Source organism: Lolium perenne, chromosome 2, assembly GCF_019359855.2.
Source record: "Lolium perenne isolate Kyuss_39 chromosome 2, Kyuss_2.0, whole genome shotgun sequence".
NCBI lineage: Eukaryota > Viridiplantae > Streptophyta > Magnoliopsida > Poales > Poaceae > Lolium > Lolium perenne.
In genome coordinates this window covers 164,921,781-164,944,314 of record NC_067245.2, presented here as the reverse complement: position 1 = coordinate 164,944,314, position 22,534 = coordinate 164,921,781, and the positions used below count along the sequence as shown (strand labels likewise).

The 22,534-nt window shown below is 44.7% G+C and overlaps 1 protein-coding gene across 1 annotated transcript; it reads right to left on the bottom strand.

Moving 5' to 3' along the window:
- Nucleotides 1-13,152: 13,152 nt before the first annotated feature.
- On the bottom strand, nucleotides 13,153-15,442 carry LOC127333853 (strigolactones hydrolase CXE15-like). Its single transcript, XM_051360290.1, has 2 exons — nucleotides 15,161-15,442; nucleotides 13,153-14,401 (listed from the first exon to the last, which is right to left on the bottom strand). Exons 1-2 carry the CDS (start codon nucleotides 15,278-15,280, stop codon nucleotides 13,355-13,357), a joined length of 1,167 nt encoding a protein of 388 aa, XP_051216250.1. The 5' UTR covers nucleotides 15,281-15,442; the 3' UTR covers nucleotides 13,153-13,354.
- Nucleotides 15,443-22,534: the final 7,092 nt, after the last annotated feature.

Genomic DNA, 22,534 nt, shown 5'->3' with positions numbered 1-22,534 from the left:
TGACAGTTTTTGAACCATATGAGCCAATGAAGCGTACTCTGCTTGGGAAGCCATATCCTTGATCGGCGATGCGAGACCCACCACCGCCAACTCGACTGCTTCTTTTTCAGTCAAACGAGCCGAATAGCATCGGTTCCTGATGGTCCTGAAGCACTGGATGTATTCTGACACTGTTTCTCCGCGCTTCTGTCGTACTTGTGCTAGATCGGCAATGCCAGCCTCGGAAGCCTCTGAGTGATACTGCATGTGGAACTGCTCTTCCATCTGCTTCCAAGTCCGGATTGAATCTGGTGGCAGCGAGGTGTACCACCCGAAAGCCGATCCTGTGAGGGACTGTGCGAAGAACCTCACGCGTAGTGCATCTGATGCTGAGATCGTGCCCAACTGCGCCAAATATCGGCTCACATGCTCGATTGAACTAGAGCCATCTGACCCACTAAACTTGGAGAATTCAGGGAGCCGATATTTGGGTGGTAGTGGGATCAAATCGTACTCATTGGGGTACGGCTTGGAATAGCCGATTGCCCTCCTTTTTGGCACCATGCCGAACTGGTCTCTCAAGATTGTACTGATCTGATCCGCGGTGCTAGCTGCAGGAGTCGAGCTTTGAAGATTCGCTGGAGTGGCATACTTGGCTAGCCACGCTTGCTTCTCAAGATCTGAGCTAGCTGCGGGAGTTGAGCTTTAAAGGTTTGTTGGAGTGGCATACTTAGCTAGCCACGCCTGCTTCTCAAGATCTGATCCAGAAGCCTCTCCTGCTGTTCCAGAAATCCCTGCTGTTGCAGACTAGTTCGTGAGTGCCCAGTTACTGCAGTCTGGCACATATGTGCACGTGTATCCTTGCGGGATCTCCTTAGGCGCCTCATACAAGAACTGGTAATCACTAGGATCGCCACCGATCTTGTAGACGATGAATGCCGGTGAATTCGGCACTTCTGGTGCTGCCAGCGCGAACGGCAGCGGTGGTCGGGTCTGGAGCGGTATCTCTCCTTGGTGAGTCCCTAGAGCAGGTCCTGACGGAGAGTACTGGTATCTCATTATTTCCTGGATCACCCGAAGCGCGACACGCTCCAAAGCGTTCACCAGGCTCTCAGAATGGCGGTGTAGCGAATGAGCTACCATGTGATTAACCTCCTGACGCAGAGACCTGGTGCGTTCTTCTGAAGGGGTAGACAGATCCACTCCATCGAGCACGCCTTCAGGTGAGAACCCTTTCCACCTGATGCCGTGTGAGCGGGTCCTCTGGAAAGAGCCGATGAGGTCGGCTTCGAAGATAGCTTTGACATTGTCTTACTTCTTCTTGAGCTCCTCAGTCAGATCTTCGTACGTGACAGGATCTTCCGCCATCTCAGATGCAGATGGCGATGCAGTTGATGTCGAAGACTGTCCCACCGGGCGTGCCAGAATGTGTTGGCGTCCGAAACCCACCGGCGAGTAGCGACGGGCAACACGTAGAGCCGGGAGGCTCCCAGAACTGCGGTAGGCCCTGGTCCCTCGTGCGACGGCCCGCAAAGCTCCGGCACGCACGTCCGATGCTGGTGCAAGGGCGTGCCACCTGACCTATACCTGGTCAGGAAGGTGATGATTTGCTTCGCTTAGTTTTCTGCATGGCATACACGTAAACATTAAATACGAGCCTCGATCGGCTCTCAGGTTGTCCTGTGAATCGGCTCAAGGAGCCGATCCACCCATGATTCGTATGAGGTCTACGATAACATGGTGGTCCTGCTTGATCAATATGAAGCTAAAACGACCTACGACGATTTAGGGTTTTCACCACATAATCGGAACATCCTACACGTGATTGAGCCTGGCAGCCACGCAAGATGATAATAAACCAGCCCTAGATAAGGCCTAAAAACCGACATTAAGTTGATTCCCGGAACATCTTATCTAGGGCTAGCAAACCACACCCTACGTGCTACTGGATCCTTCAACCCGTTTGCAAGGCCTAACTATGTAGATATTAAACTAATTCTTGAAGAACAAGGAGCAATCATAACAGATCGGATCTACTAAACAAGGATCAAGCAAGGTGCCGCCCTTACACCTAAGATAGATGTAAAGGTAGCTAGATGTCTAAGGGCAGCATGGATAAAAGCATATATCACGATAAAACAATGCTAACCCTAACACATCTATGATAACTACGTTGCTCGCCATCAACAAGGCTTCAGCACGAGCAACGCATGAACAACGAATAAACGTATACTGCCTAGATCGCAAGATGCGATCTAGGCAGCATGATGCTTACCCGGGAGAAACCCTCGAAACAAGGGGTTGGCGATGCGCCTAGATTAGTTTGTTGTGAACATGGTTGTTTTTCTCAATAACCCTAGATACATATTTATAGTCCGTAGACTTTCTAACGTGGGAATAATCCCAACCGTGTACGAGCCAACCGACACGTATCCTACTATATTTACAGATACACGGGCAAACTAGCCCAAACTTCGTGTACAAGGCCGATTCATGTACATCTTCCGTGCATATTCTCCAAGCCCATCTTAATCACAGCCCACCTCTGATCCGGTTTAAATTCTGGTGATAACACACCGACGACGGCCATGAGAAGGAGGAGGAAGAGGAAGAGGATGAATATGCCAGGTGGAGACGGATGGAGATGGAGAAGGCGGCTGAGGAGGTGGCATCGACAAAGGAGTCAAGGGCCTGGGCGAAAGCAGAGGCGCAGCCAGCGAGCACCGACGATGACGAATACATCAAGGACTACTCGTCGGAGGGGGACACAAGCTACTCCAACGCGTCAAACGCCATGAGGTCTTCGAAAGAGGTGACGAGCAGGAAACGCCTCCGTGGGAACGACGAGGCCGGGCCATCAAAGAATAACTAGTTAAAAATTAGTTTGAACATATTTTTCCACAGTTTTTATGTTTTATTTTGTTTAGTATGTTGCACTACTTTAAAAATCTCGATTGTACCTACAAATTCCTTCTCTCTATTGAAATGAAAAGAAAAATAAAAATAAGTTATTTTAATGTTTGGGGGGCGTTTGGGGGCCATGACTAGCAGCAACATCCCCAAACGTGGCACCAAGCGGAGTCGTCCCAAACGCTTGATTCGAGGGCGTTTGGGAGACGTGGCTGTGCTCTAGGCGATTTACACAAAAATAACCCTTTTCTGAAACTATAGCACAGACTGACCCTCCGGCCAAACTATTTCACCCATCTAACCCTTTTGTGTGGCGCCCCTCACGCCGGCGCCACACCTCACTGTGTGGCGCCCGTGCGTGCGGCGCCACTCTACCAGCTGACGTGGCATCCTCGACGCTGAGCTGTGTGCCGATCTGACGTGGCGACATGTGTGGTGCCGCTCCCATCGGCGCCACACGGTGAAACTGTGGCGCCGCTCGGAAGGGCACCACACATCCACTTATGTGTGGCGCCCGTGCCCGCCCCAGCCCGACCAACCCTTCTTCTCTTTCTCTGCTTCGCGTCAAGAACAGGAGGTGGCCGGTGGTTCCTCCTCCTCCCCCCTCTCCCCCACCAAATCCACTACCAAATCATCAGATCTGTCCGGCCAATCTCTTCCCAATCCCTTCCTCAAGGTATTCTCCCTCGATCCCCTTCGTTTAATCCATGATTTTCTCGGATTTAATTCAAATTATACATGGAACCCTAGATATGAAAATCTTAGAAATTGAATCCATGTGCTCATGTATGTGTTGAAATCCATATTCTCATGTATCTATGTGTTGAAACCCTAGATTTGTTGAAACCCTAGACATCAAATTTCAATGAATGTGTATGTGTAGGAACCCTAGATATGTGTGTATCCATATTATTATGCAAATGCATTCAAATGTGTTACATATGCCTATTATTTGTGATGGAATAACTCATATTTGTTAGGAATGGCTCATAATATGGTTTTTTATCCCTAGATACGTATGTATATGTATGTATGTGATGTATGTGTGATGGCTTATTTGGATATATTCTCATGTATGTGTTTCTCATATATATTTGTTAGGAATGGCTCATAATATGGTGTTTTATCTAAACATGTAGGATGGTGTATCTCTTAGATATTGAGTATGACAAGGATCACCGGGCTTTTCATTTGACGAAGAAGAGAACGGATCTTCACCCTTTGAAGATTCATTACCATGGCACAATAGATATGGCGTATGACGAGAGGTACACGGAGTTCATCCAGCCTACCGGTCTTCTCCCATTCATATCGCTTGTAAGCCGTGAGGGGCCGAACATGAATGCTGCGGCACTCACCGCCCTTGTCGACCGGTGGAGGCCGGAGACGCACACCTTCCACTTGAGGGACGGCGAGATGACCCCTACTCTTCGGGATGTTTCCATGATACTTGGACTTCCTATTCAGGGCGACCCACTGTGTATGAACACAGCTTCTGATGGGTGGTACCAGCAAATGGAGGCGCTTATTGGCATGGCTCCTCCGCCGCCAGAAGATCCGAAGGAGAGAACTCCCGCCGGCGCATCTTTCTCTTGGATCGGGACTAACTTTGGAGAATGCCCGGCAGAGGCCAACGAGGACACTATCAGGACGTACACCCATGTGTACTTGTGGTACATGCTGTCGAGGAATCTCTTTGCTGATAGTGGTGGGAATCTGGCCCATTGGTGTTGGCTCAAGGCGCTTACGGTGTTGGAGCACCGGTGGAGTTGGGGAACAACGTCACTTGCCTACCTCTACCAGCAGGTGATGATTTGCTGGATGTACTATTCTTCTATAGTAGTGTGCTAGACAAAGTACTAACCAAATGTCTTATTTTCGCAGTTGGACGAAGCTTGTCGCAGGACTGGAAAGGGCGGTATTGGTGGATGCTTGCTCCTACTTTCCGTATGGAGCTGGGACCGCCTATCAGTTGAGCAGCCCAGGATACTCAACGAGAGGCCATGGCCTCATCACCGGAACAACCTTGATCGGGAGCCCACTTGGGCATACCTTTGGGACAATGTCTCGGAGATGACGAGCGATCCAAAGATCATGTACATGCACTACATTGAGGAGTTGGACACTCTTACCGCTGAGCAGGTAACCGATCACTCTTTTGCAATCCGAGTTCATAAATTCTACTGGCATGTTGTAAATTCTGAAATATTTGTATGCTGCAAGTGGATTGGGAGCCATATGGTACCTACTACCATATTGGCGCGGGGATGCGTGACCTCAACCCCAAGTGCCTTGAGGAGGCGCGGTTCAGGCGTATGCGCTGCCCACTCATATGCATGTGGCTTGTTGAATACCACCAGCCGCACAGAGTGATGAGACAGGTTGGGCTGTATCAGGAGTTCCCACCTCAGTGGCAAGACACGGACCACGCGCTTCATAGGTAAACTTCTGGAATCATGCGATGGAAGCTTGTTGATTGAAGAGGTAGAATCTAACTACTTGATTCTTGCAGGCTTGATAGGCAGCGGCAGAGGAAGATCACAAATTGGCGTATCCATCATAGAGGCCACGTCACAGCGTTCCAACACTATTTGGAAGCGATACAGAATGCTGGCCATGTGGAGATTGTGCCTCACGACTTGGCCGCTTTCAACAACTATCTCCAATGGTTTCATCAAAGCACGCGTACTGAGTTAGTGAACCCCGCGTATGATGACGACATCTTGGACGACCCCATCGAGTTCGATGAGGTTGCGCAAAGCCAGCACGACATCTATGCTCGCAAAGGGAGATCGACTTCTATTGCTTCCGAGCTGAACTTCGTGGTAATGGATTCTCTCATTAACTAGTACATCATCTACATTGGCATGTGCTCGCTTAAATTGTGTATAATATGTTTGTCACAGCGGTCCGAGATTGTCAACACCTGGATTTTTAAGTCCAGATGCCTGTTATGCCATACATCGCAATCCCAGGAATATTGTTGTTGCGAGACATAACAGTTGAATATCATAAGTCATCATTCATTACATACCATAGTCGTCTTACAAATAGAGATCACATGATCCAATATTACACAAATAGTTGATCTATTGATCAACGGACACAAATTTCATAGTTTCATAGCAGAAGCGTAAGTAGAAGGGACTCTCTAGTCCACAGGCCAACGTCTGACGTCGGAAGATTCCCTAGTTGTCGTAGGCGTCCTGCTGGTCGTCATCTTGATAGTTCTGCTCCTCTTCATAGTCTGGCCATTTGAATAGCCAGGGACACAGCCGTGAGTACTTTAAAGTACTCGCAAACTAATACTAATGTAAGTGCTAACAATTCTAGTAAGGGGTGCTAAGCTCTAGTTTATTTTGCATAAAGCCAATTTTAGTTCACAAACATTTTAGTAAACAACTCTTCATGTGCTAACTAACTCAAGTGGGAACATTAGTGTCATTCCCACAACTCTGTTGTGATTCGAAGTCAAAGTCACCTTTCCCAATTCAAATTCACAAGTCACCATTCACCATTCATAGTTTTTAGAAAAGTTCTGATGATGGAACAGTATGGCCTTTCCAACTGTCCATGACCGCGGACGCGGCTATTCGAATAGGTTTAACTCTGCAGAGGTTGTACACTTGTGCCACAACAATTGCAATAGCTCGTCAGGGGTAACTGGCCCTAATTTATCGTACGCAGTACGCGAACTACCAATCCTAACCTTTCATTTACATACCCTAGTATAGGCACCTCTCCCCATGAGTTTGGCCTCCCGGTGAAAGCAAACCGCCAACCCGGGAACTCACAGGGCTTGGCCGTACAATTCACCTCAATTCACGTCATTTCACTTTCAACGGAGGCAGCCTCGGCATAACCCCTATGACGCTTGTTCAGAGGGAACCCATACTAAGACACCTAAATTTCCAGCTAAGCCTTCCCCAGATTCAGGTATTGTGGGGGTACTTGTAAAATTGGAATGGTATCGCATCCGAACCCAACCATCAGTTTTGGTAAAGTTCACCAAGTCATTCACAGATCATATTTACCTTCAAAATCTTTCAAATAGAATGACTCATCATTCCAAGGTTTTCAAAGTCATTTCATTTCACAAGTTCCCAACTAAGGGAGTCACTTTTAATTTAGCACTAGCATCTAAGTATGAGGGGTGCTAAGTACTTTGCTTTGCTTCTAGGCTAACCTTGATACTCTTGTGCTAATCCAATACTAATCAAGTGAATCATAAATCAGAAGTACTTTGATAAAACAAATGTAAATAAAGCTGGTAAAGTAAAACTGGGAAATAGGATCATAAGCATAAAGTAAATGGGGTAATGCCTTGCTCATGGTGAGCTTTGCACTTTGCAAGAGTATTATCTTGCATTTGTGTTAGCTTGCCTTGGTTGTGGAGGTGGTCAAAGTGCTCTTCTTCTTCTGGGTAGAATCCTTCCTCTTCCTGGTATTCTCCGACACTAGCGTCTATATACGAATACGAGGATACAATCACCAAACAATACTTAAGTAACCCTAATTAGCCTTAATGGCTCACTCCAAATGATCTAGCATCATTACTTATCATTGCGACCAAGAATTAATCTAGGGTTTTCTTACTTAGTGTTAGAGAAATAATTTCCTCTCATTACATATGTAAATGATAGTTTCCATATAGTTCTTGAGGAATAATTTCCTCTCATTGAATCTTCTTAGGATTTAATTTCTCAAACAATCCTACATGAGACCATGTTGACCTAAGTCAACCATTCATCATCATCCTTTGAGAAAATGATTTAAATGAGGTAGACCACCTCATACTATTTAATAATTCCACAAATGATTTAAAATCTCCAAGTATTTCATGTGAGAGTATTTGACCAGGGGTCAATACTTCATATGAAAGTATTTGGGACAAGATTTAAATGAAGTGAAACACTTCATATAATTTGCATAATAGTTTTGGACAATATCACTTAAATAACTAGCCATATAGTCCTTTATTTAATTTGGGCCATGATCACTCGAGGTAACCATACCATATTTTTGCATAAACAATTAGTAAGTGAAATGTGAATTATAGCAATTGGAATTACTTCAAAATTCAATTTGGTTGATTTTTAAGATTTATTTGAATTCACAAAAGTTCCTGCCTTGTTATTTTTGTCACATTAATTCTACACCAGAATTCCAGGTGGGACCAGTGGGGTTGGATAGATCTTTTGACAAGCTTTCCAACAACATAAAATTCATCAAATGTGGTTGGGTAGATTTGAAACTATTAAATTTCTAAGACAGGACCAGTATTTAAATTTCTCTGAAAAGAATTAAACTAATTTGAAAACGTGGGCTTGGGCGGGAAAGTTAACAGGCCAAAACGTGGAAGAGAGAGGTGGGCCGGCCCAGTAATGTTTCAACGCGCCACGGGCCAGCTGACAATGGGATCCACCTGTCAGTGGGTTAAAAACCCGAATCGGTACGGGATGCGGTGGGCCGTTAGATTACAACGCGATCGGGCGGCCCTGGGTCGTCGTCGTCCCCGATGAGACCCTAACCTGGTCGCGGCGGTGGTGGGGGTCGACGGCCAACCTGGGCTCCGGCGAGGCTTGGCGAGGGTGTACTGCGGCGTTGTCGAGGACGAGGAAGCGAACGGTGGTCGTGGGAGAAGCTGAGGTGGCTCCAATCGTCGTCGTCGCAGGTGTACTGGCGCGGCGGTCGTCGATGCAATTGAGGCAGCTCCGGCGGCGATGTGGATGGGACATGTTTCGAGGAGGCTCAGAAGGGAGTGGGGAAGACAATGGCATGCTCAATTCGTCCAGGGGAGTGCTCGTTTTATAGTGGCGCGAGGTGGCCGTGGGTCTGCGGCGAGGGCGACAGCGGTGCGGCGATTCCGGCGAGGGATAGGGCTAGGCGACGGCAAGGCGAGGTAGCTGTGATCATGGCGGTGCTAGAGAGCTAGGGGACGAGGTGGGGGACGGCCAGATGGGTGCGTGCAATGGCGAGCTCTGGCGGCACGGACGCGGGAATCCGGCGATGCGGTCGTCGGCGATAGGCGGCGCGAGGACACTGGTCCGTGTCTGGCGGGTTCCTGGCGAGGTGGCGGAGCTCAACGCGCAGCTAGGGGGTCCAGGGGAGGCTTGAGCTGGCGAGGCGGCGCGTGCTATGTGCTTGCCCGCGGCGTGCGCACGTGCGACGCGAGCGGCATGCTGGGAGGGTCTGGGCGCGCGTTTTCCGGCGAGCTGCGGCATTTTCTTCGACAACGTAGAGTGTAGGTGGTGCTAGGGAGGTGAGGTGGCTCGTTTTGACGTGGTGGCCATGGCCAGGGAGGAGGAGAAGAGAGGGGAGCTTGACATGGTGGCATGGGCCGGCATGGCCATGTCCTTGCTTCTCTAGGGTTTCCCTTAGGGTTTCTGGGCTGCTATGAGGAAGAGAGGGGACAAGGGGACAGGGTAGAATAGTTAGGGGCATTAGGGTTGGTGGTAGAGTCACTATTTCAAATAGTGGCAAATAGTTACATATTGGTAAATTACAATTTTGCCCAAATTTGGTTGAGTTCATATGGTTATAAAATTTGAAAGTGAGGAATTGAGTTGAGTTGTAAATGACCAGAGAGAATGAGAGGTGTTGGTGGAATTTAGAAATTCAAAGAATTGCAAATTTGCTAAGTGTGAGATTGTTCCACATATTAAAAAGTCCTAACTTTACATGAGCATAGATTTTTATCCAAAGTGAATTTGGCATGGTTGTCTTCACAAAAGTTGTTCACCTTGATGTGCTCTTGGATGACATGCAAAGAATTGGGAAAGTTTAGTTTGAAAAACTTGAGATAGAGGGGCTCAAAGTAGTGACCAGAATATAAATGGCAGATTTGACCATTATCACATGTGATCCAAATTTGAGTTTGAAATTCATTTGAATTGTGTTTCTTTGATTCCAAAAGTCGTAATAAGTGTTTAGTAACATTGTTCAACTAATGGTGAAGACCAATTGGGTCTAGGGTCAAAATTTATAAAAATGGCTAAATGTGTATGTGAGTGAAAATGGGATTTTCTCCCTATTTGTTTTCTCTCTTTTTGATTTGATTTTTCTTGACTCCAAAGTGATTCTTACTAGTTTAGGAACATTTCCCAACCCTTGAAACCATTCCAAAAGGTCTAGCTCAAAGATTTGTAAAATTGGCCATAACACATGAGAGGTGACATGTCAATTTTTCTTATTCTTGTAATGTTCTCCCCTTGCTTCACTTGGGCAAGGTTGAGGGTCAATTTAGGGTTAGATTAGGTTTAGAGATGGTTTCACACCATTTGGTCAAAGTAGAAGTGCATAGGACAAGAATTGGTGAAAATGGCTATGTGTCACATATGCCTCTATGCATATGTGGCATTTGATTTTTAATTTGACTAGGCTTGACCCAATTGATGTTGTTGAGTGTTGAAATGGTATATAGGAGTGATCCAACCATTCACTACAAGTCTTAGGGTCAAGATCCTCAATTTCCAATTTGATAATTTGCTCTCATATGCCTCTATGGCATTATTACTTTCTTTTTAAAATCCTTTGTTTCACTTTGGATTGGGTTTGAGAAGTACTAGATAAGGTTTATGAAGGTTTTCCAATCCTCTAACTAAAGTAGAAAGGCCTAGAGTAAAGTTTTACAAAAATAGCCATAGGCACATATGCCTCTATGCATATGTTTGATTTTATTTTGTTTCACACTTGAATTGGTTGGTAAGTGATTTGTTGAGTGTGTTGAGGTATTTCAATTCATCTACTCAAGGTAGACAAGGCAAAGCTCATCATTTTCAACAAGTATCCATAGGCTTGCATATGCCTTTTTCTTAAATAAGATCTTTTCTTTTTATTTTATTTTTCAAAGATTTATGACAAGAGGGATGAGGTTTAGGGTTTAGTAAGTTTTGCAAGGGTTCACCACCATTTTAGCAAAGTAAGAAAAGTAGAGTTCAAAATCTCCATATTAGGGCTATAGGCCCACATATGTATTTTTCTTCTATTTTGGTTTCTCAAAATAGATCCAAAGGATTTTTGAGGAGGTTAGGGTTTAGGGTTTTTCTTATTTGATTTCTTTCTCTTTTAATTTTATTTGGTTTGTGATCTTCACTTGATCACTTTAGGGTTTTAGGGTTTATCACATAAGCATAATAACACTCGTCATGGCAAAAACACAAGTAATAGGTAGGAGCACTAAGAATAGCACCCTATATAGGAAAAGTTTTTGTTGGTTCTCATTTTTGGAAAAAGGAAATTCATTTTGTTTGTCTTTTTGAAAATTTTGGGATGTTACAGAGATCCAAAAAACAGCTGAGGAGTGCGAGGTTGTTTGGGAAAAGAGCCATAGAGATGAAAAGCCTATCGGACCGTTGCGGCATTTCATTAAGGTACGATCACCAACTTTGAATGTAAGCTATTATGTTCGGGTGGCTTTGTAACCATGACTTCCATGACGCAGAACACTGCACGAAAGATGTGGCGGTTAGCCAACTTGCTAGGTTGCCGCGACGGCGAAATTGCTACATCCTCTTCTGAAGAGGCGGAGGTATGGAGTATTTTGTTGCTGTCAAACATGTGCTTACTAATTTCAACTTTTGTAATCTCATGTGTTCATGTTTGTGAAGATTCTTGACGACGACACCATTCTGAGTCAAGGCATTCTGAGTCAAGGCAAGAAGCAAGCCACATTGTCTGCTTACCAGTTGAAGCCAAGGGGAAAGGCTCCAAAACGATACACTCCGGACGATTATGTCAACCGAGGAAAGAAGGTTGTCATTGAGGAGGATGAGGCCCCGCCGCGGAGATCATATTTGAGGAGGATGAGGAACGATGAGCCGTTATCTTCAGAGGAGGAGGAGCAGGAGGAGCAGGAGCAACAGCAACAAGAGCCACAGCAGCAGACGAAAAGGATGGTCGTCCGGAAGCAGCCCGTGAGGATGACACGTCGATGACAGATGGATTTGTGTTCTGAACTCTATCTTCATTGCTACGTGTTCTAAACTCTATGTCATTGCTACGTTTGTGAACTATATGTCATTTTGAACCATGTCTATTGTTGCTACGTGTTGTTTGAATCTATGTGCTACGATGTGAGCTATGATGTGTGCTATGTGTATGAAATTGCTATTGAAATTGCTATTGTTGTATTGCAAACTGTTCAAATAAGGTAGAAATTTTCATGGATTGGTCATTGTGTGGCGCCGACGTCATGGGCGCCACACTTCACAATGTGGCGCCGACGACACGGGCGCCACACAATGCAACTTATATGTCGAAAACATCCAGGGGCTCCGGAAGTTTAGTCCTTAGCCGTTTTGGCGAGATTGTCTATGTGGCGCCCGTGGCGTCGGCGCCACATAACAGCCTCGCCAAAACGGCTAAGTCCCAGAAGAATTGTCTTACAGGAGGTTCTGGGCAATTATAAGTGGATGTGTGGCGCCGATGGGAGCGGTGCCACACATGTCGCCACGTCAGATCGGCGCACAACTCAGCGTCGAGGACACCACGTCGGCTGGGAGAGTGGCGCCGCCCGCATGGGCGCCACACAGTGAGGTGTGGCGCCGATATGAGGGGCGCCACACAAAAGGGTTAGATGAGTGAAATAGTTTGGCCGGAGGATCAGTCTGTGCTATAGTTGCAGCAAAGGGTTATTTTTGTGTAAATCGCCTGTGCTCTAAGACTAGCCACAATGGGAGTATCATAGGTAGTATCATGCATGCCATGTAGGTAAAAATCTTATGTGGCACATTAATTAATGAGGAGAGATGTGAGAGTAGTATCATAGGTAGATACAATATCATAGCACGTAAAACTAAAAATTTTAGTGGCAAACACATCATGTACACATATTTGCATTGAGATTTTACAAAACATTAAATATGATGGAACTATGATACTAATTTCATGATACTATGCATTGGAGGTGTTGTATCATAAACTAGTATCATATATATGATACTAGTCTATGATACTTTCCATTGTGATTAGTCTAATATACTTTTCGGAAAACGAGGCACAAATGACGATATATCCGCTAAGAGTAATTCTAATAGTGCAGCAAGGTGCTGGCTATAAGACCAGCTATAGTCAGCTTATAGCTAACTTGTATAATAGTTTGCTTTAAGGATTGATAACTTTATGTGTAAAAGGCCCACCACATATACTCACAAAGTGAATAGGAGCACGTGCAAGAGCCAGCTCTTGCATGAGAGCTCATCTCTCTTCTCTCTCCACTTCTCTCTCCACTTCTCTCTGATCCACCTAAGCAAAATAACACTATTTTAATTGTTATAGCTTGCTGAGTCAGCTTTATTACTTGCTCTAAAGTTTGAAAGAACAAAACGCGTTCCAGGCTCTGCATTTCTCCAGATCTGGGCAGAGCACTGGTGGTCGCCTGGTGCTGCCTGCAATCCTCGGCCCGCTCGATCTGCCAGACTGCCACTCATGGTCCTGGCCGAGATTACAATAATATTACAACACATTAATTAATATCGTGAGAATCGGCAGCGTCTCTGTGGATGAACCGCCCGACGGCTCGGACGACCTCGGTGCCCGTCTCCGACCACGGGTTCCTCGAGAAGAATCCGTGCTCCTTTCCGGCGAACACCACGAGCTCCACGTCGTTACCCACAGCCTTCATCTGCTCCACGTACCGCACCTGGTTGTCCTTGAGCATGTCGTCGCCGCCGACGACGACGAGCATGCGGCCGCCGACGGCTTCCAGGCTCGGGCTGTCCGGCCCGAGCGGGTTCAGCATCGGGTGGTCCTTGTTAGCACCGACCGGCAGAGCGAGCCGGCTGTACCGCTCGGCAACCTCGCGGCTCAGGACTGCGGTGCCCGCAGAGAGCAGCTCGGACTGGGTCGGCGTCTTGGAGTCGAACGCCGGGATGAGCAGGACGTACCCGGATATCTTGGCCGGGCTGAGCCCCTCCGCCTTGAACCGCGTGGCCACGTGGTGAGTCATGTTACCGCCGGCGGAGTCGCCGGACACGAACAGCCTCCCCGGATCGGCGCCGGCATCGGCGAGCCAGGCGTGGACGTCGTCGCCGTCATCAGCATTGTCGAGTAGCCGGTCGCGGAGCCAGAGGAGGGCGGTGGCGGCGTCCTCGTGGGCTGCCGGGATGCGGTGCTCCGGCGCGAGGCGGTAGTCGAAGGAGAGCACGACGGCGGGAAGCTCGTCGGCGAAGCGGAGGCAGCAGGCGTGGGAGCCGGGCCAGGTGTAGCTGCCGATGCAGAAGCCGCCGCCGTGGAAGTAGGCCAGCACAGGCAGCCGCCGCCCCTTCCCTTCTCGCAGGCGCGGCCTGTACATGCGCACGCCGAGGCCACGGGCTGAGTCGTACACGGCGTCCCTCCACTCGACGCGCCCGTCGTCGCGGTCCTCCACCGTGTAGGCCGCGGCCGAGGACCGGACGATGGTCCCGTCGCTCAGCAGCTGCAGCACGCCGCGGCAGTCCTCCACGACGTGTGGCCGGGGCGCCTCCGAGTTGTCCACCGGCAGCCCCATGACGCGCAGCTTGCTGCCGATCTTCTGGACTCCTCACAAGAATAGTGGTCGTTAGCGTTTGTTGGGAAATGTTGTAGTCAGCTCGCACCCAAGGTATAGGTCGTGATCGGTACCCGGAAAAAAACATGAGGACGAATCTTCTCACCAAACGCCAACTAACGCACTGACAACTATCGCCTGGCAAACGCCAAAATAATCATCAACAAGCCAACAACCATATTTGACATTGCGAACAGTCAGAAGCACTCAACATAGAAAATTATGAAGAAAATCAGAAAGAACAGTTCGATGCGTTAATTTTGTATTCACTCCGACAGCTTTGCATCCATACCTGCACGCAACTACATTACCACCTCCCTTAAAGAATATAAATTGGAGATTTTCTCTTTAATTTATAACTTGGGATACGCGTCTACCTTATAATCCTGCCTTAAATCATAAGCAAAGCAAGACATCAAATTAAACGTTCAAGTGTGTAATAGAGTAGAAAATATACTGTCTTCAAATAAGTAAAGCTATCTTCATAGCATAATAAATCTTGTTTGGATAATCAAACCAACCCCTGCACACAGAAAACAGTTTTGGCAATCTAAGATTTCGCTTTCGTGGAAAAAGAGTATTAATAGTTTTTGTTTCTCCAAATACTGGTACAGTACTAGTAAATGATACTACTTCAGTATACAACAGGTTTTCCCCTTCCCGGAACGCGAAATCGTGGGTCAGCCACTAGTCAGTAGCTGCGGTGACGGAACGGGGATTTGGATGAGGATGGAGGATGGTTACCTGCTCCTGGGTGCCATGAAAGAGGCGGGAGGATGAGGACGAGAGCCACCGGCGGGCGGGGGCTCTGTCTCCATTCGCGCCAGCCGCGCGACGGAGCAGGGCCGGAAGCCAGCGCTGCATCGCAGCGGCGATCGATCGCCGGGAGGAACAGAGATGGCGGTAGCTGTGCCACACAGCAGGAACGACACCTTTTGCTGGTTTATTTTTTGCTTGGGGTCTTTGGACTGCCGGTGTCCAAGTGCGGCAGATCTGCAGCTCCAGCTCAAGCAGCTTGCGGTGACGAAGGGTCTTTGGACTGCCGACGTCCGCGTGTGCCGAATCGTCGAGGTCAGATATGAGGTGACCAGCGGCGACCTAGGCGTCGAGGGTATGCGAGCAGCGGCGTCTAGGAGCTGAAGGACGGGGGAGGACAAGACTGAGAGAGAGACTGAGGAGCCGCACAGAAGTGGGGCGCCGGCAGGAGCAAGCGGCAATGGGGAAGTGCGGGCGGCGGCAGGCGGCGGTAGCGGGCGGCAACAGGGAATCGAGCGCGGAAGGTCAAGAACTCAGGACAGGGGAAATACAAAATATCGGAAATCCTAAATGGAGCCGAGCGAGGTCCGTCCTGGGATTTATTTTCTTTCAAAATTCAAATATAACCTTTGAAGTTTTAAAAAATCCGAAAAATTATAGTGACAATCATGTATTCTACCAAGGACACCGACTATAATAGTTTTCATTTAATATTAGTCAACTATATTAAATATCGGTAAGAACTCTTCATTTAATTTCATGCTCTAAATATTAAAGTCTAGACAAGCTTCCTTTTATATCACTATAGACATGAAACTTTTTACTCGTCTTCAACACCAATCAACTTATTTGAAATAACTCTCAGAGATGAAAATCAATATGGATCAGAGAGCTAATCATACATAAATAAAGAATACTAACAATCTCTTAACAAAATTAGAATAAAAAACCAAGAGCTAAACGTAGTACCAGAAAACTAGAACACTCGCAGAACAATAAGAGCGAAAACTAGAACGTTCTATGCAATTAAAACATATCGTGTCTCTCTCAAAAACAAATATGTCGGGATCCAACCATATGCTTCAGCAAAAAAATAAAACTAAACTAAAAAAATACAGACGCTCCAGAACAACACATAGTGTATGAAGCAATAAAAATATAGCGCATAGAGAGATGACATGTTGCTTTGTTGATGAAGAGGGGATGCCTTGGGCATCCCCAAGATTTAACGCTTGTACCTCTTAAATATTTCTTAGGGTGCAGGAGCATCCCCAAACTTGAGCTTTTATCATCTTCATCTCATTACATCAGTTTTCTCTCTCTACACTTGAAAACTTCCTTCATACAAACTTCACATAATTCTTTATTAGCAGCATTAGTACAATCAAAATAATAAATCCACTTCGATTTAGTTCTAACATATATCAAACACCTATTGACACATTAGATACTGTCGCAACTTCTTCAAAAAGCTCTTTGATCAAAAGAACTAAAAAAAAGATTAAGAGGCAAATGCAAATAGTAGCAGAAATATGTCAAAACAGAACAGCAGGTAAAGATCAATTTTTTTTTGAAAATATTCTGTTGCTCAGATCGAAAAGTGTTAAACTACCAAATGTTAGATAATAACCTGGGGCATATGCATAAAAATTGGCAGTTCAAAATTCCGCTCTGGCTGTTTATACGAATTTTTATGGTGATATCACAGAATAATCTTACTTTCTTCCTATTAAGGCTATTCTTGGCACAAAAACAAAATAAAAATGATAAGGAGAGGTAATTACAGAGATAATATCTTCCAAGACTCAACCAAAAAAAACTACATAAATTAAACACGGGTTATCTCCCAAGAGTGCTTTTCTTTAACGTCTTTTAGCTAGGCGCGGAAAAAGAGCTAGCATCAAGTATTATCAAGTGAAGAAAAATCAAGATTAATGCAAAAAGTATTTTCAACAAAAAAATTTATTTTATCAATATAAGTTTTAGAAGACGCTTTCTCAGCATTTTTAGGTTCACTACTTTCATTAAATGGATTTTCAGTAACAATCCAATCAAAATTCTTTTCCAAAGCTTCATGCATTGCTATAAGTTTGAAAGGTATTGATATTTTACTCTCTTTCCTATTTTCAGGTTTGATTTTGTCTATTTTTTTGAGTGTATCAATAATATCTACTCATGAGCCTAGCATCTCAAACCGATCAAAAACTTTCCTAGCTTTTATAACAATATCTTTAAATTCTTTAAGAAATTTTTTATGATAAAATCTTTCTTTTCATCATCCTCAACTTCATGGAGTTTAAGAAACATCTTGCATTATGGGGTTAAGGCAAACAAATCTAGCCTCCAACATTTAAACTAAATAAGCTGCAACAGTTTCATAATTAGGAGCAAGTTCTACCAAGGATTTATCCTCAATATCTTTATGATTACTAACATGATTGATTTTTTTCAATGTTCTCTTTCCCAATTATAGAACCACTACCTACTGATAGGTCCTTCAGATCATACTTACAGAACAACATAATGCACTAGAAACAAAATATCTACTATAAAAGAAACTATTTTTTTTGTGATTTTGATATAATAAAGCAAACAAGACAAAAATAAAGTAAACTAAGGAAAACTATAACAAAGTAAAGAGATTGGAGATGAGCGCAGATTGCACACCGTTGAGATTCTCCCCGGCAACGACGCTACAAAAATAGCTTGATGAGCGCAGATTGCACACCGTTGGGAACCCCAAGAGGAAGATATGATGAACACATCAGCAAGTTTTTCCTTAGTAAGAAACCAAGGTTTAATCGACCAATAGAAGAAAGGCGTGACTTCTAAAGGTGTTGCTAGCTGACTATTGGCAGGGCGCACTACGGACGTCAGCAACAACGTGGAACCTGCACACAACACAATCGAAATACTTTGCCCCAACTTACAGTGAGGTTGTCAATCTCACCAGTTTCGCTGAACACAAAGGATTAAACGTATCGAGTGGAAAAAGATGTTTGTAGTAATTAAAGAGAACAGTGCTTGCAGTAAGTAAACTGAGCATGATTGCAATGGATGAATTTATCAATGTAAAGGAAAGTACCGGGGTCAACAATTCACTAGAGGTGTCTCTCCATAAAGAAAAATAACATGCTGGGTGAATAAATTACAGCTGGAAAATTGACAAAATACCGACCATACATGACAAGATGATTACTATGAGATTGTTTGGGCATTACAATATAATATATAGACCGTAATCCAACTGCGTCTATGACTAATAATCCACCTTTCGGTTATCGTCCGAACCCCTTCCAGTATTAAGTTGCAAGCAACAGATTATCGCATTAAGCAATGCGTGTAAAGTAAACAATAGAATTATCCTTGGATAAAACATTGTTATTTTCTCCCTAGCAGCAACAACACATCTACAATCTTAGAAGTTATTGTCACTCTTCTAGAAAACTGGAGGCATGAACCTACTATTGAACATAAATACCCCCCTTGGAGTCACAAGCATCTACTTGGCCAGAGTATCTACTAGCAACGGAGAGCATGCAAGATCACAAATAACATATGAAAAGAATATATAATCGATCTCAACATAGTATACAATATTCATCGGATCCTAGCAAACACAACATGTAGCATTACATAAAGATGATCTTGATAGTCCAGGGATGAACTACTCACGCATCACTTCGGAGGCGGGCATGGCGATGTAGATGCCTCCGGCGATGATTTTCCCCTCCGGCAGGGTACCGAGAAGAGTTTCAGAACCCTCCCGAGCTAGGGTCTGCAATGGCGGCCGCGACGGAAATTTTGGAGGATGGAGGCTCGGGTGTTCAGGGTTTTCCCGAGATCATGAATAAATAGGCGGAAGAGCGAGGTCGGTGGAGGCCAGGGGCCCACACCACCCATAAGCACGGGCCAGGGCCAGGCCACACCTAGGTGTGGTCTGGCCGCCCTGCGCCTTTCTTCGACCCCTCTCAGGCTCTGTCTTTGTTACGGAAAAATATTGATTTTAGCTTTTGTTTTGTCCAATTCCAAGAATATTTCCTGTATAACTTTTCTGAAATACAAAATAGAGAAAACATGGAACTGGCACTGTGACATCTTGTTAATAGGTTATTATCGAAAAATGTATAAAAGTGTAACGAAATATGATCGAAACATATATAAATTGGTGTAAAACAAGTATGAAGCATCACAAATTATAGATACGTTTGAAACGTATCATCGGTGACTAGTCTTTGAAGTGTGTTTTCTGAAATGACTTTAGTGAATAAAGTTAACAAATAAGATGGATGATAGTCTAGTCTTCTAGATGACTGTCTAGTCACATGTACTGAACTAGATAATTTCTTTAAAGTGAATGAAGAAAATATTGTTCGAACTTTCATGTCCTTAAGGAGGTGTAGACAAGACAAGTCAAATATTAGTATTGTAAGTATTTTTTATGCATACTTTTTGAGGTTAACTTTTATGCATACTAGATGATACTCCGCGCGTTACGGCAGAAAATTTTCTGAGAAATAACCATTGAGTAAACATATATCAGAACCAAAAGGTTGAGTTATACCTCTTATTGTTTATTGCTATAGCTATATTTCAATAGGTAACTCCAAAGTAAGGTGAACTACCAAATAGTCTCTAAATATTTGAGTATCGCTACCTTTAGATAGGATATCGTCAAACATATGTGTGCATGAATCCTGAATCACCAATATCAGCATTGCCATTTCAAAATAAAAAGAATCTGCATTGCCAAACAAATGAAGGCTATGTTGTACCTCATTAGACTAAGCTGGTAAATACCATACGAATGTCAGTAGGAGGCATTCATGTTGATACTCTTCATCTCCTGTAATGAAGAACATATATCTATTGCCTAAAATAAAGACATTGCCATGCTGATTTTGGGTTATATGATAGTTCACCTTACTATTGGGAGACAATACTTGCAATTAGCTTGGACAGTTTGGTCGAGGTATGCGGTGACCCAGCATACCACTGCATGTTGTAGTATACAAGTCGTTGATATGATCTTTGTGAAGGGACTTCTTCACAATTGCCATATCCCTCAGAGTGGTACAACAGAAACATTGCAGGTCATAACACTCCATATATTATTACAAACATGGTCTTAACAAGTTGGCATTCTCACAGGTCCTATGAGAACACCCTAAGATACTACTTAAGTACGATTACAACTCATAACCATATATAAAAGATTGCTCAACAACTTATTTAGGTAAGATCTACGTTGCTCGGCTCTATGATGCTAGGGTATATCACTACTCCTCCGCCTCCGTGTCATCGGGTCCGTAGACTATCCCATAGTCTACTCCTTCAACTCCGTCGGTAAGATCAGGTTCCTCGTAGACCAGCTCGTAGCTTCCTTCTGGTGCTCCATCGTTGATGGCCTCCACTTCCGGATCACAGTCTAGCAAGGGTGTCGAAAGAAAGTGAGTACAGAGGTACTCAGCAAGTTCTAAAAGAGTAAAAGGTGTTTGATGCACTAGCTACGACCATTGATCAGGAAATCGCAGGTCAATGCATGTTTTGAAATCATTTCTTCAAAAGGTTGCTTTTATTATGAAAACTATGCCCGTCAGTATTCACAGGTTAACCAGAACTTCGTGGAGTTCCTTTCCTGCCGCGTTCGCAGTTCCCTTCCCGGAACAAGGAGTGACAGCCACAATTTGATACACTCTGCAGAGGTGCGTTACTTTTCCCACAAGAGATCCCACCCTTTTTTCCATCCGCAGGGACTTGCCCCCGTTCACACTTCCTTTGGTGTGAGGACATGTATGAAAATCCAAGCCCACACCACCTTCTCCGCGACCCTGCAAACCCACCCTTTTGTCCACCCGTACACCCCCAGTAGACTTCTCCCGATAATACGACTTTACTCACGGTGTACTTTGGACAATCCATCATAGACCGTAGAGCTCAACATCACAAATGGATGGGGATTTAAACGGCTATCCCAACCTACGGCAGTGCCTCCAACACCCCGCAGATCTACCAGTCCGTTGGCGTGCAGGAGGGAAAAGATACGGCTGGCTTCCCTAGAGCCATTATAGATCTCATGGTTAACGCGGTTTGTACGGCGCTAGAATCACTGGACGGCATTGGTAATTAATCCTAGGTTAATATAACCCATGCAATGGAACCGCCACCATATCAACACATACCATGGTTCCATTGCCAGCCACATAGTCATATTCATAGTTGGAAAGTAACATTTTATTTGCGATGCAGGAATGATAAGTATATAGCTTTGCATTAAAGTAACAGAAAATACTCAAGTTGGTATGAGCAAGGGTGAACTTGCCTGTGGACTGCGAGATAGTGCCGTTCAATGCAGTTGATGGAACCTGGACCTCGGGTTCTGTAAGAAGCATCATTATTCGGTAAGGACAATGTTATAAAATCCAAATAATGCAGTCATGAATGTATTATTTTATGTGGAATCCCTTTACCCCAATGAGTTATTACAATTTAGGGTTGAGTTAAGATTTATGCCTTTGGCAGTAATTTGCAATTGCTTTAATGTGTAAACCACTTTAATTCATAAAGTAAAATGATTCAAAGTAAAACTACTTTACCTTGGTGATTCGTTATTCATTCCAAAAATGAGTTGAAATAATAGAGTTGCCTCTATATTTTTGGAACAAAAAGGAATAGAGTATTTTCCTTTGGAAAATACCTTTTCAAATAGAAATGACTTGGAATAATAGAATTTCCTTTTGAAATGTTTGAAAATAAGTATTTGAACTTATTTGAGATTTTTCCTTGATTTTTAAATAAAAGGAAATAATAGTTTTAAATTCCAAGTTTTTATTTTAAATTCATCAAATTCATAAATTTGAATTTGTTTCTTAAATTCTATTTCATATTTTATTCTTGTTAAGAATATTTTTTCATTCAAAAATCCAATTTTTAATGGATTTTTAGAGTTGTATTTTATTTACTAAAAATTGGTGAAATTCTGGCCTTTTTCTAAATTGTGAAAATTCCAAAATACCCCTGGCCCCTATTGGGCCAGCCCACTAACTAAAGCCCATGGGACAGCCCACTAAGGCGTGTCCCGTAACGGGTTGGTGGCGCCGAAGCGGCCCACCTCACTCACTCACTCGTCTCTCTCACTCGTTCGCCCTAACCCTAACCTCTAGCGACACGCGAGGCGATGGCGTCGCCGCCATGGCCGCCGCCGTGCTCCGGCCATCTCCTTGCTTCCCTGACCTCGCCACCTACCTGATCTGGACCGCCGCGAGACGATCTATCGATCTATCCGCGTGGTTTCTCCGATTACTTCCTCTCCTGGCGAATCGCCTCCTCTCTGGATCTCGTGGAGAATCGCCTCGGGCGATT

Coding starts and splice junctions, on each gene's coding strand:
- LOC127333853 (XM_051360290.1), bottom strand. CDS start 15,280: ATGCAGCGCTGGCTTCCGGCCCTGCTCCGTCGCGCGGCTGGCGCGAAT. Junction 14,402..15,160: donor TTCATGGCACCCAGGAGCAG/GTAACCATCCTC, acceptor TGAGGAGTCCAG/AAGATCGGCAGCAAGCTGCG.